Here is a 21,490-nt window from a genome sequence, read left to right on the forward strand (position 1 = left end):
GTGCATTGTGGGAAGGAGGCGGCAGCGTCCCGGGCGGGCGGGAGGTGCACCAGCGGCGGCGGCGGCGGTGGCGGTAAATCCTCCCGGCCGCTCACAGCACTGTGGAGCCGCGTCCCCAGCCCGGCCTCGGACCGCGCGCCCCTCCTGCCCCTCGCGGCTTCTCGCGCGCCCGCCCCTCCCCGCGCGCCGGCCCTGCCGAGCCGGCCGGCCGGCCTGGCTCTCCTCCCCGGCCCCGACGGGCGGGTGGCTGCCCTGAGGAGGCGGGGAGGGGAGGGCTGGGCCGGCCGGCAGGCGGGCGACGATGCCGAACTTCTGCGCTGCCCCCAACTGCACGCGGAAGAGCACGCAGTCCGACCTGGCCTTCTTCAGGTTCCCGCGGGATCCGGCCAGGTAAGGGCGCCCTGGAGCGGGCGGCCGGGCCCACCTGCGCGGTGCGCGCTGCCGGCCGCAGGCTCTGGGCCGAGGGCCCTGGGAGGTACCGCACTCTGTTGTCCGCTAGTCTTGGACCACAGAAGGGACTCGCTGCTGGCCGGCGGGTGGAGGGGACTTCGGAGCACGTGCGCTGGCTGGGGTTTGGCGCGGAGGCGGGATGAGGTGGGCTCTCACCCTGATTGACTTGCTGTGTGATCTCGGGCAAGTCGCCTTCTTCTTTGGACTTTCATTTCTTGAGCTGTCAAACTGGGACTTGGACTCCAGTTGTGGTCACCTGGGCCTTTCTTTCTCCTTGCCATCCCCCACCCCAAGACAGCGTTTCTGTTCGGAACCCTGCCGCCCGCCGGCTTTGATCTCGAGTCTGATGGCCACTATTCCTTTCTTCGGACTTGTCATTACACAATGATAAAGTTCAGGCTTTGACCGTTACTCATAATCTCTCTTGGTTATTGTGGGGCTATCAGGGAATACACGTGAGGGCGTGGGAATTGATATTGAAACCTTTTTGAGGTAACCCACATACCGAACTTACATTTAGGAAGTGATAGAGTAGGGACTGTTGGAAAGATTGAGAATGTTGCATAAGCCTTTCTTGTTGATTCAGTCATTTAAAAGCATTGCCTACTATGTGCCGAACACAAATGTTAAGTGCTGGGAATACAGCGGTGAATGAGCCAGTGTCGCTGTCATTGGGGGGAATATATCAACAGGCGGTTATGATATAGCTATAGCATGCTATTTATTAATTCAACAAATATTTGTTGAAGGTCTATGTGCATGGCATTGTTTTGAGCACTGGTGGGTACAGTTGAAAAAAATCAAAAGTCCCTACTCAAGGAGATTGCGTTCTGGGGGTGGGGGGTGCAATCATGTAAAATATATACAGTAGTGTGTCAGATAGTAATAAATACCATGGAGAAAAATGAAGCAAAGATTGGAGGGAAATTAGTGGTAGCAGGGAAGGCATAATTGCTATTTTACGTTTTTATTTATTTATTTTTGTTGTTGCAGATGGACAGCATGCCTTTATTTTATTTGTTTATTTTTATGTCGTGCTAAGAATGGAACCCAGTGCCTCACACTTGTTAGGCCAGTGCTCTGCCATTGAGCTTCAGCCCCAGTCCATAATTGTTATTTTAAGTAGAGTGATCAGAGAAGGCCTTGTTAAAATGGGGAATTTGAGCAAAGAGCTAAAAAGTAGGTGAGGGGGCCAGCCATGAAGATATCTTGGGGAAGAGCATTCCAGACTCAGCAAACAATAAGTGCAAAGACAGGGCATGCTTGTTGATGCAACCAGAAAGGGTGTGTATAAGAGGAACAAATTGTACAGGAAGTTGTAGTCCATAGAAAACTTTGGCGTTTATTCTAAGATAGGGTTTAGAGCAGAGAAATTTTAACAGGATCACTAACTGCTTGTTAACTTGTAGAGAGGCAAAGGCAAAGTGGTAAGACTAGTTAAAGGCTATTGCAATAATCCAGATTAGTAAAAGAGGAGGTGGCAAATTGTTTCATTTGAGATAAGATTTGAAGATGATGTCAATAGTTTACAGGTTTAAAAAAAAAAAAAGGAATCAAGAATGACTTCTGAAATTTTTAACCTGAGCATTTACTGAGACAGGAAACACTGGGAACAGTAGAGTTGGTGGTGGGATTTTTTTTTTTTTTAAAGAGAGAGTGAGGGGAGAGGGAATTTTTTTTAATATTTATTTTTTAGTTATGGCGGACGCAACATCTTTGTTTGTATGTGGTGCTGAGGATCGAACCCGGGCCGCGCTGCATGCCAGACGGGCGCGCTACCGCTTGAGCCACATCCCCAGCCCTGGTGGTGGGATATTAAAAGTTTGATTTGGGTCATGTGAAGTTTGAAAGGCTTGATATTAAAAAATCGATGTCTGTCTTCATATCATATGCAAAAATGAACTCAAAATGGCTAATATTTAAATGGCCTAAACATGAAACTAATACCATTGAACTGTTAGAAGAAATTGTGGAATTTGGGCTGGGGATGTGGCTCAAGCGGTAGCGCGCTCGCCTGGCATGCGTGCGGCCCGGGTTCGATCCTCAGCACCACATACCAACAAAGATGTTGTATCCACCGAGAACTAAAAAATAAAATATTAAAAATTCTCTCTCTCTCTCTCTCTCTCTCTCTCTCTCTCTCCCCCCCCGCCCCGTCTCACTCTCTCTTTTAAAAAAAAAAAAAAAAAAAAAGAAATTGTGGAATTTGCAGCAGATTCTTAGATATGAAACCAAAACACATGAAATAAAAGGAAAAATACATGAATTGGGCATCATCAAAATAAACTTTTTTTTTTTTTTTTTTTTTTTTTTGGTACTGGGGATTGAACCCCAGAGGTGCTTTACCACTGAGCCACATTCCCAGCCCTTTTATTTTTTTTGAGACAGTGTCTTGATAAGTTGCTTAGGGCCTCATTAAATTGCTGAGCCTGGCCTCAAACTTGTGATCTTCCTGCCTGAATCTCCCAAGTCACTGGATCATAGGCCTGCATGACCACATCTGACTCAAACTTTTGTTTATCAAGAGACATTACCAAAAGGTGGAAAGAATGAAAGAAGATGTTTGTAAAGAATAGAACGGATGAGTCTAGAATACAAATATATTTTTAAAAAAAACTCTTAAATTCAACAATCAAAAGACAAATAACCCAGTGAGGAAATGGGCAAAGGACCAGAATAGATATTTCTCCAAAGAGGAGATACAGATGACTAACATGCACTTGAAAAGATGGTCCCTACCAATAGTTATTAGGGAAGTTTAAATCAAAACCATAGTGAGGTGACAGTTAAACATAGAATTACCATACCACCCAGCAGTTCCATTCCAAGGTATATTGCCAAAAGAATTGCAAACTGGTGTTTAAAATTTTTTTTTAAAAAGCACATACCACACATTCACAGTAGCACTGCTTACAATACTCAAAAAAGATGGAAATAACCCCAAGTCTGTCAGTGCTTGAATGAACAGACAAAATATGTACTAATACAGTGGAATATTGTTCTACCATAAAAAATAATGAAGTACTGCTACTGTTGATATATAGGTGAACTTCAAACATTATGCTAAGTGAAAGAAGCCAGATATAAAAGATCATATATTGTATGATTCCATTTATATAAAACATAAATATAGATTAATCCATAGACAGAAAGCAGATTTGTGGGTGCCAAGGAGTGGAGGACAGGAGGAATGGGAAACAACAGATTAAGGGATACTAGTGATTTCTGTCCATATGTAATTGAGTGCTCTTTTCATTATATTCAGGGAAATATGGTCTATTGGGGATTATATTCTCAGATTTGAAAGGAATTTTAGGTCTTCTTGGAATGCTGAAATTCCCTCAGTAGTCATGGCTTTTAACCTTCTTTGGAGTTATTGTCCCTTTTGAGAATCTAAAATAAGGACTCTTTCCTGAAAACAAAACAAATCCAGTTTTGCATTTCACCATAAAGGCACTCATGGACTCTGGAGAGCCATATGCATTCCTGACAGGTGGTATCTGCCTTTGCTAAAATACTCCAGGTTTCTTTGTGAGAGACATCTTGAGATCCTGGACAGCAGCAGCTATTGTTTCTTTCTTGTTTTGAGTGCAAATCTGCCTCCTGTCATTTATGCTTTGGAGATTTAGTTTTGTCCCCAGATTGACACTGAGCAAGTCTGTTCCCTGTTTCATGTAAGAGCCCTTTGAATAGTTCAAGACCAAATAATAAATTTTTCTGAACTCTTTTTTAAAAATATCTTTATTGAGATATAATTCACATATAATTCACTCATTTAATGTGTATAATTCAATGGCTTTTGGTATATTACATTATTTTAAATTTTTTGGTGAGGTATATATAACAAAATTGATCATTTTGACCATTTTTATTTTTATTTTTGTGGTATTAAGGATCAAACCTAAGACCTTACACATGCTAGCTCTACCACTCAACTATACCCCAGCCCCATTTTAACCATTTTTAAGTGTACAGTTAAGTGGTATTGATTATATTTACAATGTTATGCAACAATCACCACCGTTTCCAAAACATTTTCATTATGCCAAAAAAATACCTCTGTAACCTTGAAGTGTCACTTCTCATTATTCTGTCCCTAGTCTCTGGTAACCTCTAATACACTTTCAGTCTCTGTAAACTTGCCTGTTCTGGGTACCTCAGATAGGTGGAATAATAAGATTTGTTTTTTGTTTTTTTTTTTTTTTTTTTTTTTTAAAGAGAGAGTGAGAGAGGAGAGAGAGAGAGAGAGGAGAGAGAGAATTTTTTTTTTAATATTTATTTTTTAGTTCTCGGCGGACATAACATCTTTGTTGGTATGTGGTGCTGAGGATCGAACCCGGGCCGCACGCATGCCAGGCGAGCGCGCTACCGCTTGAGCCACATCCCCAGCCCCAAGATTTGTTTTTTATGTCTGGTTTATTTTATTTAACATAATGTCTTCAAAGTAACTTTTCAGTTTCCTTTTCACTGTGCCCACAGTTAATCTGTACAAAGAAGTAGTTCTTCTTTTTTTTTTTTTTTTTTTCCTATAAACGGGTAGTAAGGAAGGTTGATAAAGGGTGTGTTACCAACCTACCTGTTGAAGTTAATTGACATTGTTAACTGACAACTAAGATAATATATTTAATGCTATTAAACAGTGCATTTCCCATCTATCATATTTATAAATTCCATGTACACTTTTAGGAACAGATATTTAGAAATAATTAAAAATTCAAGAGCATAATCAGTAATGAACAAAATGTATAATTTTACATACATAATAGTTCTTATTGGTTTAGAAAAAATGCCATTGATATGCTTTTCTTTTTTTTAAGTGAAATTATATGATCAGCTTAGCTTAGGGCAGGAGCATGGAGGTCACTGATTACTGAAAATTAAAGTTAAAAAATTATTGCTCAAAATTTTGGTTGTCTCAAGGTAGCTTGCCTAAGCAGAGTCTTGGCAGGAGGTACCTAGGGGCAGCTCTCAGCCGGGCTCAGGCCCAAATCAATGAATTGCACCCATTAGAGTGAGTTGGGCAATTGAAGCACTCTTCTTCCATCTCAGGCAGTTAGTGCCTATTTGCCTATGAGGCAGTGATGGTGATGGTTGTCTTCTAGGTTCCTTTGGCAGTTTAATCAAAGTTAATTGAGAGTTCTCTGTCTTGTAAAATTGTAAAAAACAGTGGTTTTCTGGGGACTCACAAAGGTTTGTATTTTAGACCAAGTAATCTGTTAATCAACAAATTTTATAACAAAATACCTTAGACTGGATAATTTATAAACAACAAATTCATTTCTCACAGTTTTGAAGCCTGGGAATTCTAAGGTCAAAGTGACAGCAGATTTATCTGGTGAGGGGCTTGCTTTCAGCATCATTGGTGGGTACCTTGTTGCTGTATCCTAATATGACAGAATGGGCAAACAAGTTCTTTTGGGTCCCTTTTATAAGGGCTCTAAACCCATTCTTGAGGGCTCTGCCCTCACGACCTAATCACTCCCAGATTACCCACCTTCCAAAAGCACTGCACTGGAGTTTAAGTTTCAACATGTGAATTTGGGGAGAATACAGACATTCAGACCTTAGCAGTTCCCAAGACTCTCAGGGAGTCTGCAGTGTCAACGCTATTTTCATAACACTGATGTTATTGTTCTTTTTCATGCTCATGCTCTCAGGAATATGCAGTGGAATTTTGGGGGCTATATAACACAAAATGGCATTATTGCTTGGATGTTATGTATTGCGCTTTCTAGATTTAAAAAAAAAAAATTTAGGGTAGTGGGGGGTTGAATGCTGTGGCACTTTGTCACTGAGCTACATGCCCCAGTTCTTTTATTTTGAGACAGGGTCTCACTAAATTGCTGAGGGTTTTGCTAAGTTGCTGAGGCTGTCCTCAAATTTGGGATTACTGCTTCCTCAGCCTCTGGATCGTTGGGATTATAGGCTTGTACCACCACATCCACCAGGGAGGAGGTTTTAATAGCCTTTTAAAACTGCATATTAAGGGGCTGGGATTGTGGCTCAGTGGTAGAGGGCTTGCTTAGCATGGGCGGGACCCAGGTTCGATCCTCAGCATCACATAAAAATAAAGGCATTGTGTTGTGTCCATCTACACCAAAAAAATAAATATATTTTTAAAAACTGCATATTAATATAAGGCTGGATTCGTGGACATATTAAAAACAGAAGCAGAGCTGAGAATGTATCTTTAAGTTATATATTAAAGAGAATTGCAGAGATGGAAAATATCATTCTCACTAAATGTGGGATTTTTTTGTTGTTCTAAATTAGTTATACATTTTGATACATCATAAATAAATGGAGTATAAGTTCTCGTTCTTCCATTGTACGTGATATAGAGTCACACCAGTCATGTACTTGTATATGCACATAAGATCATAATATCCTTCCTACCCCCACATCCTCTCCCCTCCCTTCCCTCCCCTCTGTCTAATCCAAAGTATGTGGTTTATTTTGAAAGTATATTTCCATTAAAATATTCATATGTTAACATGAAAGGAGGTTATTAATGAATTAATAAACATTTTTAAATTGTTCTCAGTTTTAATGTCTATAATGATACATATTGATAGATAAAAAGGTATTAGTGATGGAAAGAAATATGTGAATCCACTTTATTAAAGGAAAAACCCACAGTCTGGAATACAGGAAGCAAAACAATGACAAAACTGGGAAAGGGGAGATGTTGGTAAAAATGTGAGAGATACTTATATAACTGTGTGAATGTATGTGTGTGTACTACATGTACACACAAATATATAAATAATATATTAAGAATATATACATGTATACATGTATGTAGGAAAGACTGTGATCATAAATAATTTTTATAACTTTATTGATGTGAAAACATGCACAGATCACAAATCATAAGCCTACATCATGTTTGGACTTTCAGAATGACATGTCCATGAAATTTTTTTTAAAAATAGGGTATTGCTAGCACTCTAAACTCCTTTTCCTCTGTGGCCCTCCTAGTCATTATCTAATTGCTCTAGCAATAACTACTTTAGATTAGTATACTTTCACATAATTTAGGTAAGTTAGGTTTTGGAGGCAGGGAGAAGAACGAGGAGAAGCTTTTTTATTTGAGATACAGAGCATTACTTGGATCCTAGAGGCCTCTTTTATGCCTACTGTCAGTTGTTACCTCTCTCCAGTGGTATCTACACTGACTTTCACTGTGTTGGGGAACCCTAAACCACCCCCTCTTTGGAGATTCATAGGAAGGACTCATGGGACTCTCCACGTGGTGGTACTCATAGCTAAGATATATTACAGCATTATAGTAAGGGTATACATCTGAATCATGAGTGGGAAAGACACCAGCAGAATTAAGAGGAGTTCATTGAGGCTTCCTTATACTTTATCCTTCCCATAGAGTTCAGAGACCATTTTCCCCCAGGAAATGCAGCAATCTATGGGCTACGTTTCTCCCTAGAGTAGTCCGTTAGCGACTCAGTGCCCAGGGTTTTTATTAGGGCCTGGTCAATAAGCAACTTCTGCCTAGTATATTCAAAAGTTCCAGACTCCCAGAAGGAGGGCAGTTATTCATTATAAATCATATTGTTTGCACAGTGTAGGCACAGTGCCACCTTACCAGTTAGGAAGTATTTTATATCAGTGTGGACAACTATTTACCAGCTAATTCCCAGACACTCTTTAACAAGCCTTTCTGGGGAAGGCAATTTTAGGCATATGATCTGTGTTAACTTTTTCTGAACAAAACCATAGATGAGTTTTGCCTGTTCACATAATAGGTATTTTTGGCCTTTTCCACTTAACATGATTTGTGTGATCACAGGCAGTTTGTTCACTCCATCGGCAAGTCCCATTCCATGGAATGAACATACCAGTTTATCCTTTCTTTTGTCCATGGGTAAAGTTGTTTTACCTCCCCAACATTTGGTATTATGCCTTTTATACTATAGTCATTCTTTTGGGTATATAGTAATGTTTGGTTGTGCTTTTAGTTAGTGTTTTCTTTTTCTAAAAAAAATTTTTTTTAGTTGCCAATGGACCATTTATTTATTTGCAGTGCTAAGAATTAAACTCAGCGCCTCACACATACTAGGCAAACATTCTATCACTGAGCTACAATTCTGCAAATAACCTCTTAGCTAAGCACTTAAGAGGACATGGACTTTATCTTGTTCAGGATCTTAATATTTTCTGTGTGTTGGATGGTGTAGACACAGTTGCTGCATTCATGGAACTTGTAATCTAGTTTGTGTATCATTTTAGATTAAATATAGTCTTCATGCTTCCCCAAGAAACTCTAGTTATATATTGTACTTCTACCTGCTGATTTTCTGCAGTAATGGTGTTGTTTCATTTGCTTAATTTCTGAAAGGAATATTAGACTTTTGGCCTTGTACAACTTTTTCACTTTTACTGCTGATGGTTGAGTCCTCTCCAACGATGTTGCTGCTGAATTTGGACATAACTAAGCACATTACTTCTTAATCTTGTCTATAATCAAAGGGTTCATACTATATGATGTCTAAGGTCCCTTCCAACTCTCACTTTGTTATTAATCAACTTCTCCAAATTATTTTCTAGGGGAGGGGAGCAGGAACTCATTGTTATTAATATGTATTTGCTTTAAAACCAAATGCTGAAATTTAAACGTTTAGCTCATGTTTTGTGATTGTATTTTGGTTTTATTTATAGATGCCAGAAGTGGGTGGAGAATTGTAGGAGAGCTGACTTGGAAGATAAAACACCTGATCAACTAAATAAACATTATCGATTATGTGCCAAACACTTCGAGACCTCTATGATCTGTAGAACTGTAAGTAATAGGAGAACTTGGTTTCTTTCTCTCTCTTTCTGTCTGATTGGAAATGTAAGTTTTAATAATTGAAAGGTATCCCTCTACCCCACAATTATAAAAAAAAAAAATGAAGATAAATTTGGAGTGGAATAGCTTCTATTTTGTTCTAAAATTTCTGAGGTTTTCTTAATTCCCCTATTCCTGATGCTCCTTTCCCACTCACCAGAGGTGACCACTTTTAATCCTCTAGACAGTTCTAGATGATCATAATACTGTGTTTAAGATGATGTTTTAACTTGGAGCAATTCCTCTAGAACTTTTTCATAAGTGATATCTTCATCTATGAGTAGTGCTCTTTGTTTTCATGTTTTTGAATGTACTCTTAGAACCAACAATTAATTTTTACATGCTAGATACTGTAGGAAATAAATCATAGGTAATTTGAAAAAAACATTTCCATCAGCAATTTGAAGCTTTGCATTCAGACCTTCCCCTTTCTGGGCCCCAGTTTCTAATGAGATTAGACCAGACCTAGATTTTTAACCCTCTAGGATTCTGTTACTGCTGTGATGCATAAAGGGCACAAATAGGTCAGATTTGATTGAAATGAAGCAAAAGTGAAACACTTTATAATTAGTAAGGAACAAAGTTTTGGTAAATAATATATACAGTGTTCTTGTTTAGGTATAAGTAATGTATCATCTCAGATATCGAGATAAACTTTATTTGAAGGTACACTATATATTGTTATGCAGCAATTTATTTTGATATTTTTTTCAGATACATTTTGCAGAGGCATCAGAAAACTAAAGAATGATTGGGTTATTTTATTTCTCAAAATTAATTGAAGCAGATACTTGTGAAGTCATTGGGAGGTGAGCCAATTCCGGTTCAACAGTTTAATCACGAATATTTGAGGGATATTTTTTTGCCTTGCTTTGTTAAGAGCGTAATAATGATCAACCAAAATAAGAGGTTTTATATGTTTAAAAGGCAAACTGCTTTTATGTTCTTGACACTAAGTAAAAATATCCCAGATTATTTAAATGCCCTATGCATTTTTATTTTAGTCATAAATATGGTTTTTTAATTGGATAATTCCAACCATATCAATGTGAGAAATTTAAAATGTAGTGTACTCTTGTATTCTTGTTTAGTCAGAGCATAGAACAAAAAGGTGAGATTTTGTTTTTATAATTTCTGAATGATTTGTCAGTCTCAAATAAATTAACCCAAATGTGAAAAATGTTCTTTATCTGTATGTATAAGATGATGCTGGTATTAAAAGCTGGATTATCTGATATCTGTATTAAAATGTTTAAGAGTTTTTGCCTCATTAGTTTGGCATTTATGTACTCATTAGTAAATATTCATGACTAATTCAGCCAAAGCCAAATGTTTTATTATCTTTGATGCTAGAGTTAAGATTAATATTCAGAGCATGGTGGTGCACACCTGTAATCTCAGTGGCTGGGGAAGCTGAGGCAGGAGGATCATAAATTCAAAGCTAGCCCCAGCAACTTTGCAAGGCCCTATCTCAAAATAAAAGGGGGACAGGCTGGGGATGTGGCTCAGTGATTAAGCGCCTCTAGGTTCAATCCCTGCCACCCCCCAAAGTAAAGTAAGATTAATACTGTTTGCACAAACCTTAAATCAGCTGTTAAAAAGATTAAATCTTGATACTGAATTAAAATAAATTGCATATAACTTTTTTGTCATATATAATTATAAATAAGTATTTATAAAATGTCACGTTTTTGACTCGTTTTCTGGTCTTTGCTTTATTTGCTAAAAAAAATAGCAAATTAATTCAAATTTTTAAAATTCATTGAGTGTTTTATCCCTTCCTTTACTTAATAATTGCTAACATATCAAGAGTTGACTGTATGTGTGTATATGTTTGTTTATTTTTAAGGCTTTTGCTCAATGGGAAAGATGGGAAGCTTAGGATATCTGAGGTTTTGCTCCTTTCAGTGGTTGTGTCTCTGATTCCTGATCAAACTCCCCAGTAGACTCAGGATCACTAGCCAGGTGCTAGAAGCGTATCATTAAGAAATCTTATTTCCTTCTTTGTGTTTTTTTGTGATGCATGGGATTGAAGTGGAAAATACTGTCTCTGAATAGAAATCCTTCCGAAGTGTAGTATCTTTTGGATAAAACCCAAGATCATTTGTTCCATTTAGATACATATTTTCCCTTCAGTCCTTTCTAACCTCTGTTCTCTGGATGAAAAAACTTATTTAGAAGGGTTATTATTTTTGCTTGATATATTTGAATATACTTCAATAGTCAGCTTTGAAACAATTACTGCTCCCAAGAAAGTTTTTTAAATGGAGAGAGAGAGAGAGAGAGAGAGAGAGAGAGAGAGAGTGTGTGTGTGTGTGTGTGTGTGTGTGTGTGTGTGTGTGTGGTGTTTTCCATAGCAACTTAAAGGAGAAAGTAAAGTTAGTGTTTCTTTTGACTAGCCAAGGGTATAATAGAAGTTATTCATCTGTTACCCTCTTAATAAACTTCCTGTCCCACCTAGTTTGTTCTGGGCCAACTGTGGAGAACTGTCATCATCTAGGTATGGATCTAGCTTCTAGCTAAGTTGTATTAATTAACAGGAAGTAAAATAGAGAATAATCATCCTTCAATAATAAGATCATTGGAGCTAGAAGGGAATTTAAAATACCCAGTGTAGGGTTTGCAAAAATGATTATGTATGTGAGTTGTTGCTCTTGAGTCTATTTTTATATTAGGATTTTATAATATGTATTTAAAATATAAATAGCCTGTTAAAGGTTATTCTTACGGTTTTGGTTGCTTAAGACAGGGTTAACTAAATAGATTGTATGGAAGTGATAGTGGTACAACTGAAATGGCAAGCGTTCTGATCACTAATGTGTGCATAGTTTCATTTTGAGAAATGTTTATCTAGTCAGTACCTGAATCAAAAGAGGAGGTCCACAAAAGGAAACTAATTTAGCTAAGGGGCTATTAGTGAATCACTAGTTGATTTTGGATTAGTTCCTAGATCTCCTGGGTCCCAGTGCAATATTATTTTCACTGTGCCTTGGTGCTTCTCAGTAATATTAGCAAAAGTGATGTGAACAGCAGGTAAGGAGGGAAGCATTGTTGTAGGACATACAGGAGGGTAGGTTATTTGGGAGATTTGTACATCCTATAGCCTGGTGGGCTCATGGAAAGATAGAACAGATGAAGTGGCTGGGAAACTGAATTAGAAATACATGTACAAAATTTAAGTACCTTTTTTTTACCTACTATCAATTCAGTTTCTTAATTTATAATAGTAAGATTACCAAAAGGGCAAATACAAAAACAGAAGTATAGACCAACTTAAATTGACATCAGATTCTGCAAGTCTGTATATTAGAGCTAAAGAAATACTGGAGAAATCTTTAATATAGAATTTTATTTTTTCTGAAGGACCATCTCTGAATTAACACATTTTTCTTTTTCAGAGTCCTTATAGGACAGTTCTTCGAGATAATGCAATACCAACAATATTTGATCTTACCAGTCATTTGAACAATCCACATAGTAGACACAGAAAACGAATAAAAGAATTGGTATGTCTTTGTACTTTCAGATTTCCCACCTCCCCATAATACTGTGAAGTCAAATAAAGGTGCATTTATATTAAAAATTGACCCAAGTTGTTCTCTATTTCAAACGTAACATAATGGGAAACAAATTCTATGATTACTAAGTAAAACTGGATGTAAGATAATTAATCTGTTTTGGTACAGTTGAAATTGGAAAACCTCCCTTGAATTTAGCCAACCAGTTGATACTAGTTGACTTAGGCTCAAGTGTGCTGCCACTTTCAGGCCACTAGTTCATTTTATTCTTGGGACTGGGGATAATCAGAAGAGCTACTTTTTCTTTGGTATTAAGGAAAATGGAGCTGAGGTAGGTTTCCAGAATCAAGCACAAAGGGATAAAGAGAAGGAAGAGATAAAAGTTGAGGCATGGATTGTTTTAGAGATGAGGATTCTGTCACTATTAAAATATTGACATGGGTTAGAAAAGCTTTAAATCTTTGAATACAGCATAATTTACATGTATTTCTATATTCCTTTGATATTTTTCAGTTCTGATCATTTTCGGTTTTTGTTGACCTTAAGTGAACAAAATTAAGCTATTCAGACTCCTTAAGTCCATGGTTTCTGTTTCTCATTGTCACTGGCAAGGCCTTTATTTTGTTTTACTGTGTTTCCTTCTTCCACTATTATTTCCATTTCTCTTAGGTAGTTAGGTAGTATATTTAATATATATCATTATCAATTCATCTATTAAATGTTTTTTAAGATAATATCTAATTTTTCTAAATGTTTACATTTCATATTTAGATCTTTGGTCCATTTGGACTTTGTATGGTGTCCAAGTGAAATTTAACTTTATATTTCTCCTTATGAAAAATTAGGTTTTTTGATGTGGCTGTGTTAATTTCCCATTCCTATGACAAATATATGGGACAACTGAAAGGTTTATTTGGGGCTCATGGTTTCAAAGGTATTAGTCCATTGTTAGCTGGATCTGTTCCTTTCGAGCCTATGGCGAAACAGTACTTTGGGAGGGAGCTCATGGTGGAGCAAAGCAGCTTACCTCATGGCAGTTTGGAAGCAAAAGGAGGAAAGGGCCAGGGTCCTACTGTATTTTTTCTAGAGCACGCCCCCAGGGATCTAGATTCCTATTACTGGGCCCTACCTCCTAAAGGTTCCACTACCTCCCAGCAATGCCTCAGACTGGCATGTGGGCCTTTTGGGGACATTTAAGATCCAAACCCTAACAATAATCTTGTTAATGAATTCATCCTTTCCTCCAGTGGTATAAAAAATACCACCTTCGTTATATACCAGGTTTTTTTTTTTTTTAGAGAGAATTTTATTATTTTTTTGAGAGAGAGAAAAAAAATTTTAGTATTTATTGTTTAGTTTTTTGGCGGACACAACATCTTTGTTTGTATGTGGTGCTGAGGATCGAACCCGGGCCACATGCATGCCAGGCAAGCGCGCTACCGCTTGAGCCACATCCCCAGCCCTATACCAGGTTTAACACAAGGCTGCTTCTGGATCTGTTCCACTGGATTGTTTGTTTACATCTGTGCCACATTGTTTTTACTACTATGGTTTTGTAATATATCTTACTTTCAAATAGAGTGACTTTTAAGCTCTTCTTTTTCAAAACTTTCTTAGCTATTTGTGAACCTTTATTCCTCCATATGAATTTGAGAATTCTTGTATCAAGTTCTAGAAATCCTCTGGGATTTTCATCATATAATTGCTTTGAATTGACATTTTTATTATAATAATTAGTTCCATCCATGAATTTAAGAAACCCAATAAAATAGCTGCCAAATAACAGCAATCATTGATAAGTCTAAATGCTGGTTCTTTGAAGAAACTATTAAAATACTTTTAGGAACACACAAAGTCAAATTTTTGAAAATGTCAGATTTTTTTGGTTCTGAGGATTGAACCCAAAGCCTCGTGTGTGCTAAGCAGGTGCTCTGTGATTGAGCTATACCCCCATCTCAATTTGTGGAGGTGGGGTGGTTATATTTTTTTATTTGACATGTTACTAAGTGATGCATTGAGGGTGCACATAGTCAGTGGGAGAAGATTCTTCTTAGTTTTTTGTTTTTGTTTTGTTTTAGTTGTAGATGGACACAATACCTTTATTTAATTAATTTATTTATATGTGGTGCTGAGGATCCAATTCAGTGCCTCTCACATGCTAGGCAAGTGGTCTACCACTGAACCACAACCCCAGCCCTCTCCCTAGTTTTTTGCCTTCATTCTTGCTGTTGAAATCTGACACCAGCTTTATTTCTATTCTTTTTGGGTGATCTACCTTTTCTCTCTTAAAACTTTTATAATTTTTTTTATATTTGACATTTAAAATTTCATTGAACTATATATATATATATATATATATATGTGTGTGTGTGTGTGTGTGTGTGTGTGTGTGTGTGAGAGAGAGAATTTTTTTCTTATCTAGCATATTGACCATTATCTGAAGACTTATGTCTTTATTTACAATTTCTTTACGTATTTATTTTTTTGTGGAACTATGGATTAAACTGGGGCCTCATGCATGCTAGATAAACACTCTGCCACTAAGCTGCTTCCCCACCCTGGGACTTATATCTTTTAAATTCTGGGAAATTCTCAGTTTTAATTTCTTCATGCACTTCTTACCTCTGTTATTTCTATTTTTCTGAAACTTCTTATACATAAATGCTGACATATTATTTTAATGAGTATTTTCAAAGGGCCTTTTCTTCTTAGTAATTTGTGCCAGGGGTGAGGAGCTTAATCACTTCCTGTCCAGTAGCTGTCATGCCCCTGTAACTCTCCCTCTTAGGAAACATCGAATACTTCATAGCAGGCACACTTCCAGGTCTTCCAGCCTTGTAACTGGGCAGCCCACCAGTTAAGGAGGGAGTGTTGCAGGTTGACCTGCCTGGAGACATTCTTATCAGCAGAATGTCCAGAGCTGTTCAGTGGGTACTGTGTGGTCCCAGCTATAACTGGCACTGGTACTTTCCTTCCACAAAAGTAATGGGTGGGTTGTGATCTGATTATCACTGAGGTTTGGAGGGAGAGTAAAGGACTCAGCTGGAAAGTTCCTCCTCCATCTAATCCTGTGTAGGGGTCATAGTGCATAAACTATGCTATATGCATTCATTTCTTCTCCATGCTGGCACTCTGTTAATTCTACTTCCCAGGGAATCCTCATCATTTTTGTTAGGTTCTACAATTCAGCAGCCTCCCTCTTAGGAGGCATCTCCAAGGTTAGATTGGGAAGGGAGATAATTTACTTCCTCTTGAATTTGATTTCAAGTGCCTTGGTATACTTTTCATTCCCTTTATTATTTAGTAAACACTTATAACCTAAAGTTAGGGTTTTTAGGGAGAAAATAAGTGATATATTTTTCCCCTCTAGGACTTTATTATAAGCTTGGAGTAATTAGCAAATAATTATTATTCTGGTTTTCTTATCATCTGTTTGAAGAACATATTTAATATAAATTATGCTCTTGAAAGAGTAAAACAATTCAGAATAGGTTTTTATTTGCGTTTAAGATGATACACTAGAGGTCAGTTTTCTAAAACATGTTTTTTTTTCTTTCTTTTGTTCATTTTTTCTTTCTTTCTTTTTTTGTTATTTAGAGTGAAGATGAAATCAGGACACTGAAACAGAAAAAAAGTAAGTGATAGTGTTAATGACTCAGCTTCTGAATGCCTTTTTAAAAGGCCTTGATCTGGTAAGAACAAATAAATATGTTTTATGTCCACAACCTACCTTGAGAATGGATGTAAGAGTGTGTCAGCTTTGTCCTGTGGTCTGAAATTATCAGAGACTAAAGTCTTAGTTTGTCTTTGTTGAGTTCTGCCAAGCCACACACTTTGCCCTGTGCTGGCCTTGAAAATGTGTTGCTTTCTATGTGGTTCGGGTGTCAGGAACACAGACAGTATCCCAGGGCAGGGAAGGAAGGGCAGACATTTATGTCTACCCAACTTGTGCATAATAGGTTTTTGGTAAACATTTAAGAAATAAATGCTATGGGGGGCACTTGGTGTGTTGGATGTAGTGGCAGGTGCTGATGCCTGAGCTTTTGCCAAAGAATGGCAGCTAGAAGTTGTTTTTGTTCCTGTTATTACTATTATCCTCTTCGTCTCTCTCCTGTTGCTACAATTAACATAAACTATTATTGAGGTCAAATCATCATTTTAAGTACTTAATATTAATTCATTTAATTATCACAGAGCTCTGTGTTAAGTAATATTTTAATTCTCCCTTTATAGATAAGGAGACATGGACTCAAGCAAAGAAAGGAGGGAAAGATTCTATACAAAAGTAGAGTGGCATGAAATAGGGTGCTAGATTTGGGAAAGTGCCCTCACTTTGGTGGTATTGGAATTTCTGGTAAACCATGATACTTAGAAAATGAACCCAGAGGAGACCATAGAGGCCAGAATTTGTAGTGTGTGGCAGTGGGAACCATTGAGGAATTTGTAAGTAGGTGATGGCATGAACCTCATTTCATGTTATGTGGAACACTGTTGGAAGTAGGAAGAGTAACACTGTTGGCAGGGAAGCCAAGACTCAGGAAACTTGTAAACAGATGACTTACTTATGGAAAGATATCCAAAGGAGAGTGACTAGCTTTTCACCTTATGTTTTTGCTCCTTAATGAACATCCCTTTAAAAAAATAAAACAATAGAATTAATACTTGTTGATTGAGAGTAGAGAAGTAATGGAGGTCAGAAGGAATATAGGAAGGAGGAAAGGAGACAGGCTGTCAGGCGGGCATCCAGGATAACCTCTTGCTTTCTGGATGGCAAAAACCTGCATAGTGTAGAAAACACTGTTTGCTTTGTAGTGTATGATGAATAGATGGCCTCTGAGCTGAGGAGGGGTGAGGAAAGAGTAATCCCTGCCCTTGCTCAACCCTGGTGTTGCTCTGGCAGGCCTGGAAGCACAGCTTACCCAGCCTCTAATCACACCAGATTTCGCTTTGTATTTGGGTAGCCCGCTTCTCTGTTTTATCTTGGTGCTGTTGCTGGAATACTTTCTACCAACTGAAGTGCCCTCATGTCTTCTTATCTGGGTCAGAATCAAATGCAACTTCTCTCTTCTGAACTTTTTTCCCTTCCCCCAGTGAAAATGTACAGTTTTTGGTGGCCCTCTCATAGTCTTATATAAGAGCTAGGTTCGGTGATTCTTCAGATATGGATTATTTTCCTAGGGCTGCCACTGACCAGAATGACTGTCGGCAGAACTCTTAACCTATAGGGCCTCACTTTTCTCATCCAAATATGAGATTAGGTGAAGATTTCTAATATTAGCCCTAACAGTTACATGAATCTATATTGGATTGGTTTGTATAACTGCCTCATCTCTCATATAAAAGTGTGGCTTAATGGTTTGGTAGAAACAGCATCTGTATGGACCTTGGAGCCAGACAAGCTTGAATTTGAATTTCACTTTTATCCTTATAAATGCATTTGTGGCCTTGGGCAAGTAATTTATTGTCAAGTGGGGTTGATACCATCTGCCTGAATAAAGATTAATGTGATGCACACAAAATGCCAAACACAGTGTCCTCCATAAATATTTACTTTTACTTCAGAAGGCATGGACTGTCACTGTTCTGTATAATATATATGTTAATTAAAAATCATTCCAACTTTATTTACACGTATAATTAAAATCTGTTCTCAGTGTTTCTCCTTCTGTTGTCTTTGTTTTATTCTGTCTTCCTCTGTGGTCTAGTAGATAGATGCTGTGAATGTTGGATGAATGAGTTTATGGTTTTAAAATATTAGCCAATCCAAAAATGTACTTTGTATTGTGTGATTTCTTATGGGATTGTAAAATTAACTCTCTGTTTTCCAGTTGATGAAACTTCTGAACAGGAACAAAAACATAAAGAAACAAACAATAGCAATGCTCAGAACCCCAGTGCAGAAGAAGGGGGTGATGAACAGGATGAAGATATTTTGCCTTTAACCCTTGAAGAGAAGGAAAACAAAGAGTACTTAAAATCTTTATTTGAAATTTTGATTCTTATGGGAAAACAAAATATACCTCTGGACGGGCATGAGGCTGATGAAATCCCAGAAGGTCTCTTCACTCCTGATAACTTTCAGGCCCTGTTGGAATGCCGGATAAATTCTGGTGAAGAGGTCCTGAGAAAACGCTTTGAGACCACAGCAGTTAACACATTGTTCTGTTCAAAAACACAACAGAAACAGATGCTGGAGATCTGTGAGAGTTGCATCCGGGAAGAAACCCTCAGGGAAGTGAGAGACTCGCACTTCTTTTCCATTATCACTGATGATGTGGTGGACATAGCAGGGGAAGAGCACCTTCCCGTGTTGGTGAGGTTTGTAGATGAGTCTCATAACTTGAGAGAGGAATTTGTGGGCTTCCTGCCTTATGAAGCTGATGCAGAAATTTTGGCTGTGAAATTTCACACTACCATAACTGAGAAGTGGGGACTAAATATGGAGTATTGTCGTGGCCAGGCTTACATTGTGTCTAGCGGATTCTCTTCCAAAATGAAAGTTGTTGCTTCTAGACTTTTAGAGAAATACCCTCAAGCTATCTACACACTCTGCTCTTCCTGTGCCTTAAACATGTGGTTGGCAAAATCAGTGCCTGTGATGGGGGTGTCTGTTGCATTAGGAACAATCGAAGAAGTTTGTTCTTTTTTCCATCGATCACCACAACTGCTATTAGAACTTGACAATGTAATTTCTGTTCTTTTTCAGAACAGTGAAGAAAGGGGTAAAGAACTGAAGGAAATTTGCCATTCTCAGTGGACAGGCAGGCATGATGCTTTTGAAATTTTGGTGGATCTCCTGCAAGCACTTGTTTTATGTTTAGATGGTATAAATAGTGACACAAATATTAGATGGAATAATTGTATAACTGGTCGAGCATTTGTACTCTGTAGTGCAGTAACAGATTTTGATTTCATTGTTACCATTGTTGTTCTTAAAAATGTCTTATCTTTTACAAGAGCCTTTGGGAAAAATCTCCAGGGACAAACTTCTGATGTCTTCTTTGCTGCCAGTAGCTTAACTGCAGTACTACATTCACTCAATGAAGTAATGGAAAATATTGAAGTTTATCATGAGTTTTGGTTTGAGGAAGCAACAAATTTGGCAACCAAACTTGATATTCAGATGAAACTTCCTGGGAAATTTCGTAGGGCTCAGCAGGGTAACCTGGAATCTCAGCTAACCTCTGAAAGTTACTATAAAGAAACCCTAAGTGTTCCAACAGTGGAACACATCATTCAGGAACTTAAAGATATATTTTCAGAACAGCACCTCAAAGCTCTTAAATGCTTATCTCTTGTACCGTCAGTCATGGGACAGCTCAAATTTAATACATCAGAGGAGCACCATGCTGACATGTACAGAAGTGACTTGCCTAATCCCGACACGCTTTCAGCTGAGCTACACTGTTGGAGAATCAAATGGAAACATCGAGGGAAAGATATAGAGCTTCCATCCACCATTTATGAAGCCCTTCATTTGCCTGATATCAAGTTTTTTCCTAATGTATATGCTTTGCTGAAGGTCCTGTGTATTCTTCCTGTAATGAAGGTTGAGAATGAACGCTATGAAAATGGACGAAAGCGTCTTAAAGCATACTTGAGGAACACTTTGACAGACCAAAGGTCAAGTAACTTGGCTTTGCTTAACATAAATTTTGATATAAAACATGATCTGGATTTAATGGTAGACACATATATCAAACTATATACAACTAAGTCAGAGCTTCCTACAGATAATTCAGAAACTGTTGAAAATACCTAAAAGACTTTTTAAATGGGCTTTCTCTTATATTTGATATTTGGAAGAAAAGCCGTAAGGTATATGTAGGTCACTTATCACTGAATATCTTTGCCTACAGGCCTCATGAATACATTAGCCATTGGTAATCTGCCTATGTACATGGCACCTGTTTGAGCTCTCATGCTTTGAAAAATTGTCTGTTCTTCCAGAAGACTGCATTGGAAGTACCACATTTCACCTCTGCGTGACCTCTGCTAGTAGCACTCTGAAATTGTTTTAGTTAAGTCTTTTAGGTTATAAAATGTATTATTACCATGGATCCAGTTGTCAGGTATTATTATCAATTTTGAAGAAATAAATTTTGAGGAGGTATAAGAAAAGAATGCATCTTATGAAATGTTACAATGAAGCCTACTGTTGACCTTTGACTATTAGGAGTTTTAAGTGTGTTAAAATCTGTAATGGACAATTAAGGGAATTAACCAGAGTTGTGAGCTCACCAAACAGATTTCAGTATAGATTTTGTCTTTATCAAAAGAACTTAAAGAACAAGTTACAGTTAAAATTTGAGTGGAAGAGCTTGCTGTAGTTGTTCCACATCTGGTTGTTGCTGTTTACATTCCTTTGTTGAGCCTACGTCTTCATAAGCCTACACCTTCATTTTAGCAGGTAAATGGTGAACACTTTTGCTTCACGGTCAAGACAGAATCAGAGGCTGTGGATATGGGCAACTTGTCTGTTTTCTTTTTCCATGACTATATCTACTGCCTCGTCTTGATTTATAAGTAAAACCTGGAAAACCTACAAAATAAATGTTTCGCGGTTTATCTAGAAATAATACAGAAAATATTGCTGTTATTTTTGGTGAAGAAAATCAATTTTGTATAGTTTATTTCAATCTAAATAAAATGTGAATTTTGTTTAAAGTTCAGGTAC

The 21,490-nt window shown here is 37.7% G+C and overlaps 1 protein-coding gene across 2 annotated transcripts; it reads left to right on the plus strand.

Annotated features, from left to right (window-relative positions):
- Positions 1-26: 26 nt before the first annotated feature.
- On the plus strand, positions 27-21,049 carry THAP12 (THAP domain containing 12). 2 transcript variants are annotated; one of them, XM_081279283.1, is made up of 5 exons: positions 27-390; positions 9,127-9,247; positions 12,694-12,801; positions 16,411-16,447; positions 18,642-21,049. In XM_081279283.1, exons 1-5 carry the CDS (start codon positions 302-304, stop codon positions 20,573-20,575), a joined length of 2,289 nt encoding a protein of 762 aa, XP_081135409.1. In that variant the 5' UTR covers positions 27-301; the 3' UTR covers positions 20,576-21,049. The 2 variants fall into 2 exon arrangements, with proteins under 2 accessions (XP_081135409.1, XP_081135410.1); XM_081279284.1 differs by lacking the exon at positions 12,694-12,801 and having other exon boundaries at positions 29-390.
- The last annotated feature ends 441 nt before the right edge of the window (positions 21,050-21,490 follow it).

Source organism: Spermophilus citellus (genome assembly GCF_964194105.1).
Source record: "Spermophilus citellus genome assembly, chromosome: 2".
Lineage (NCBI taxonomy): Eukaryota > Metazoa > Chordata > Mammalia > Rodentia > Sciuridae > Spermophilus > Spermophilus citellus.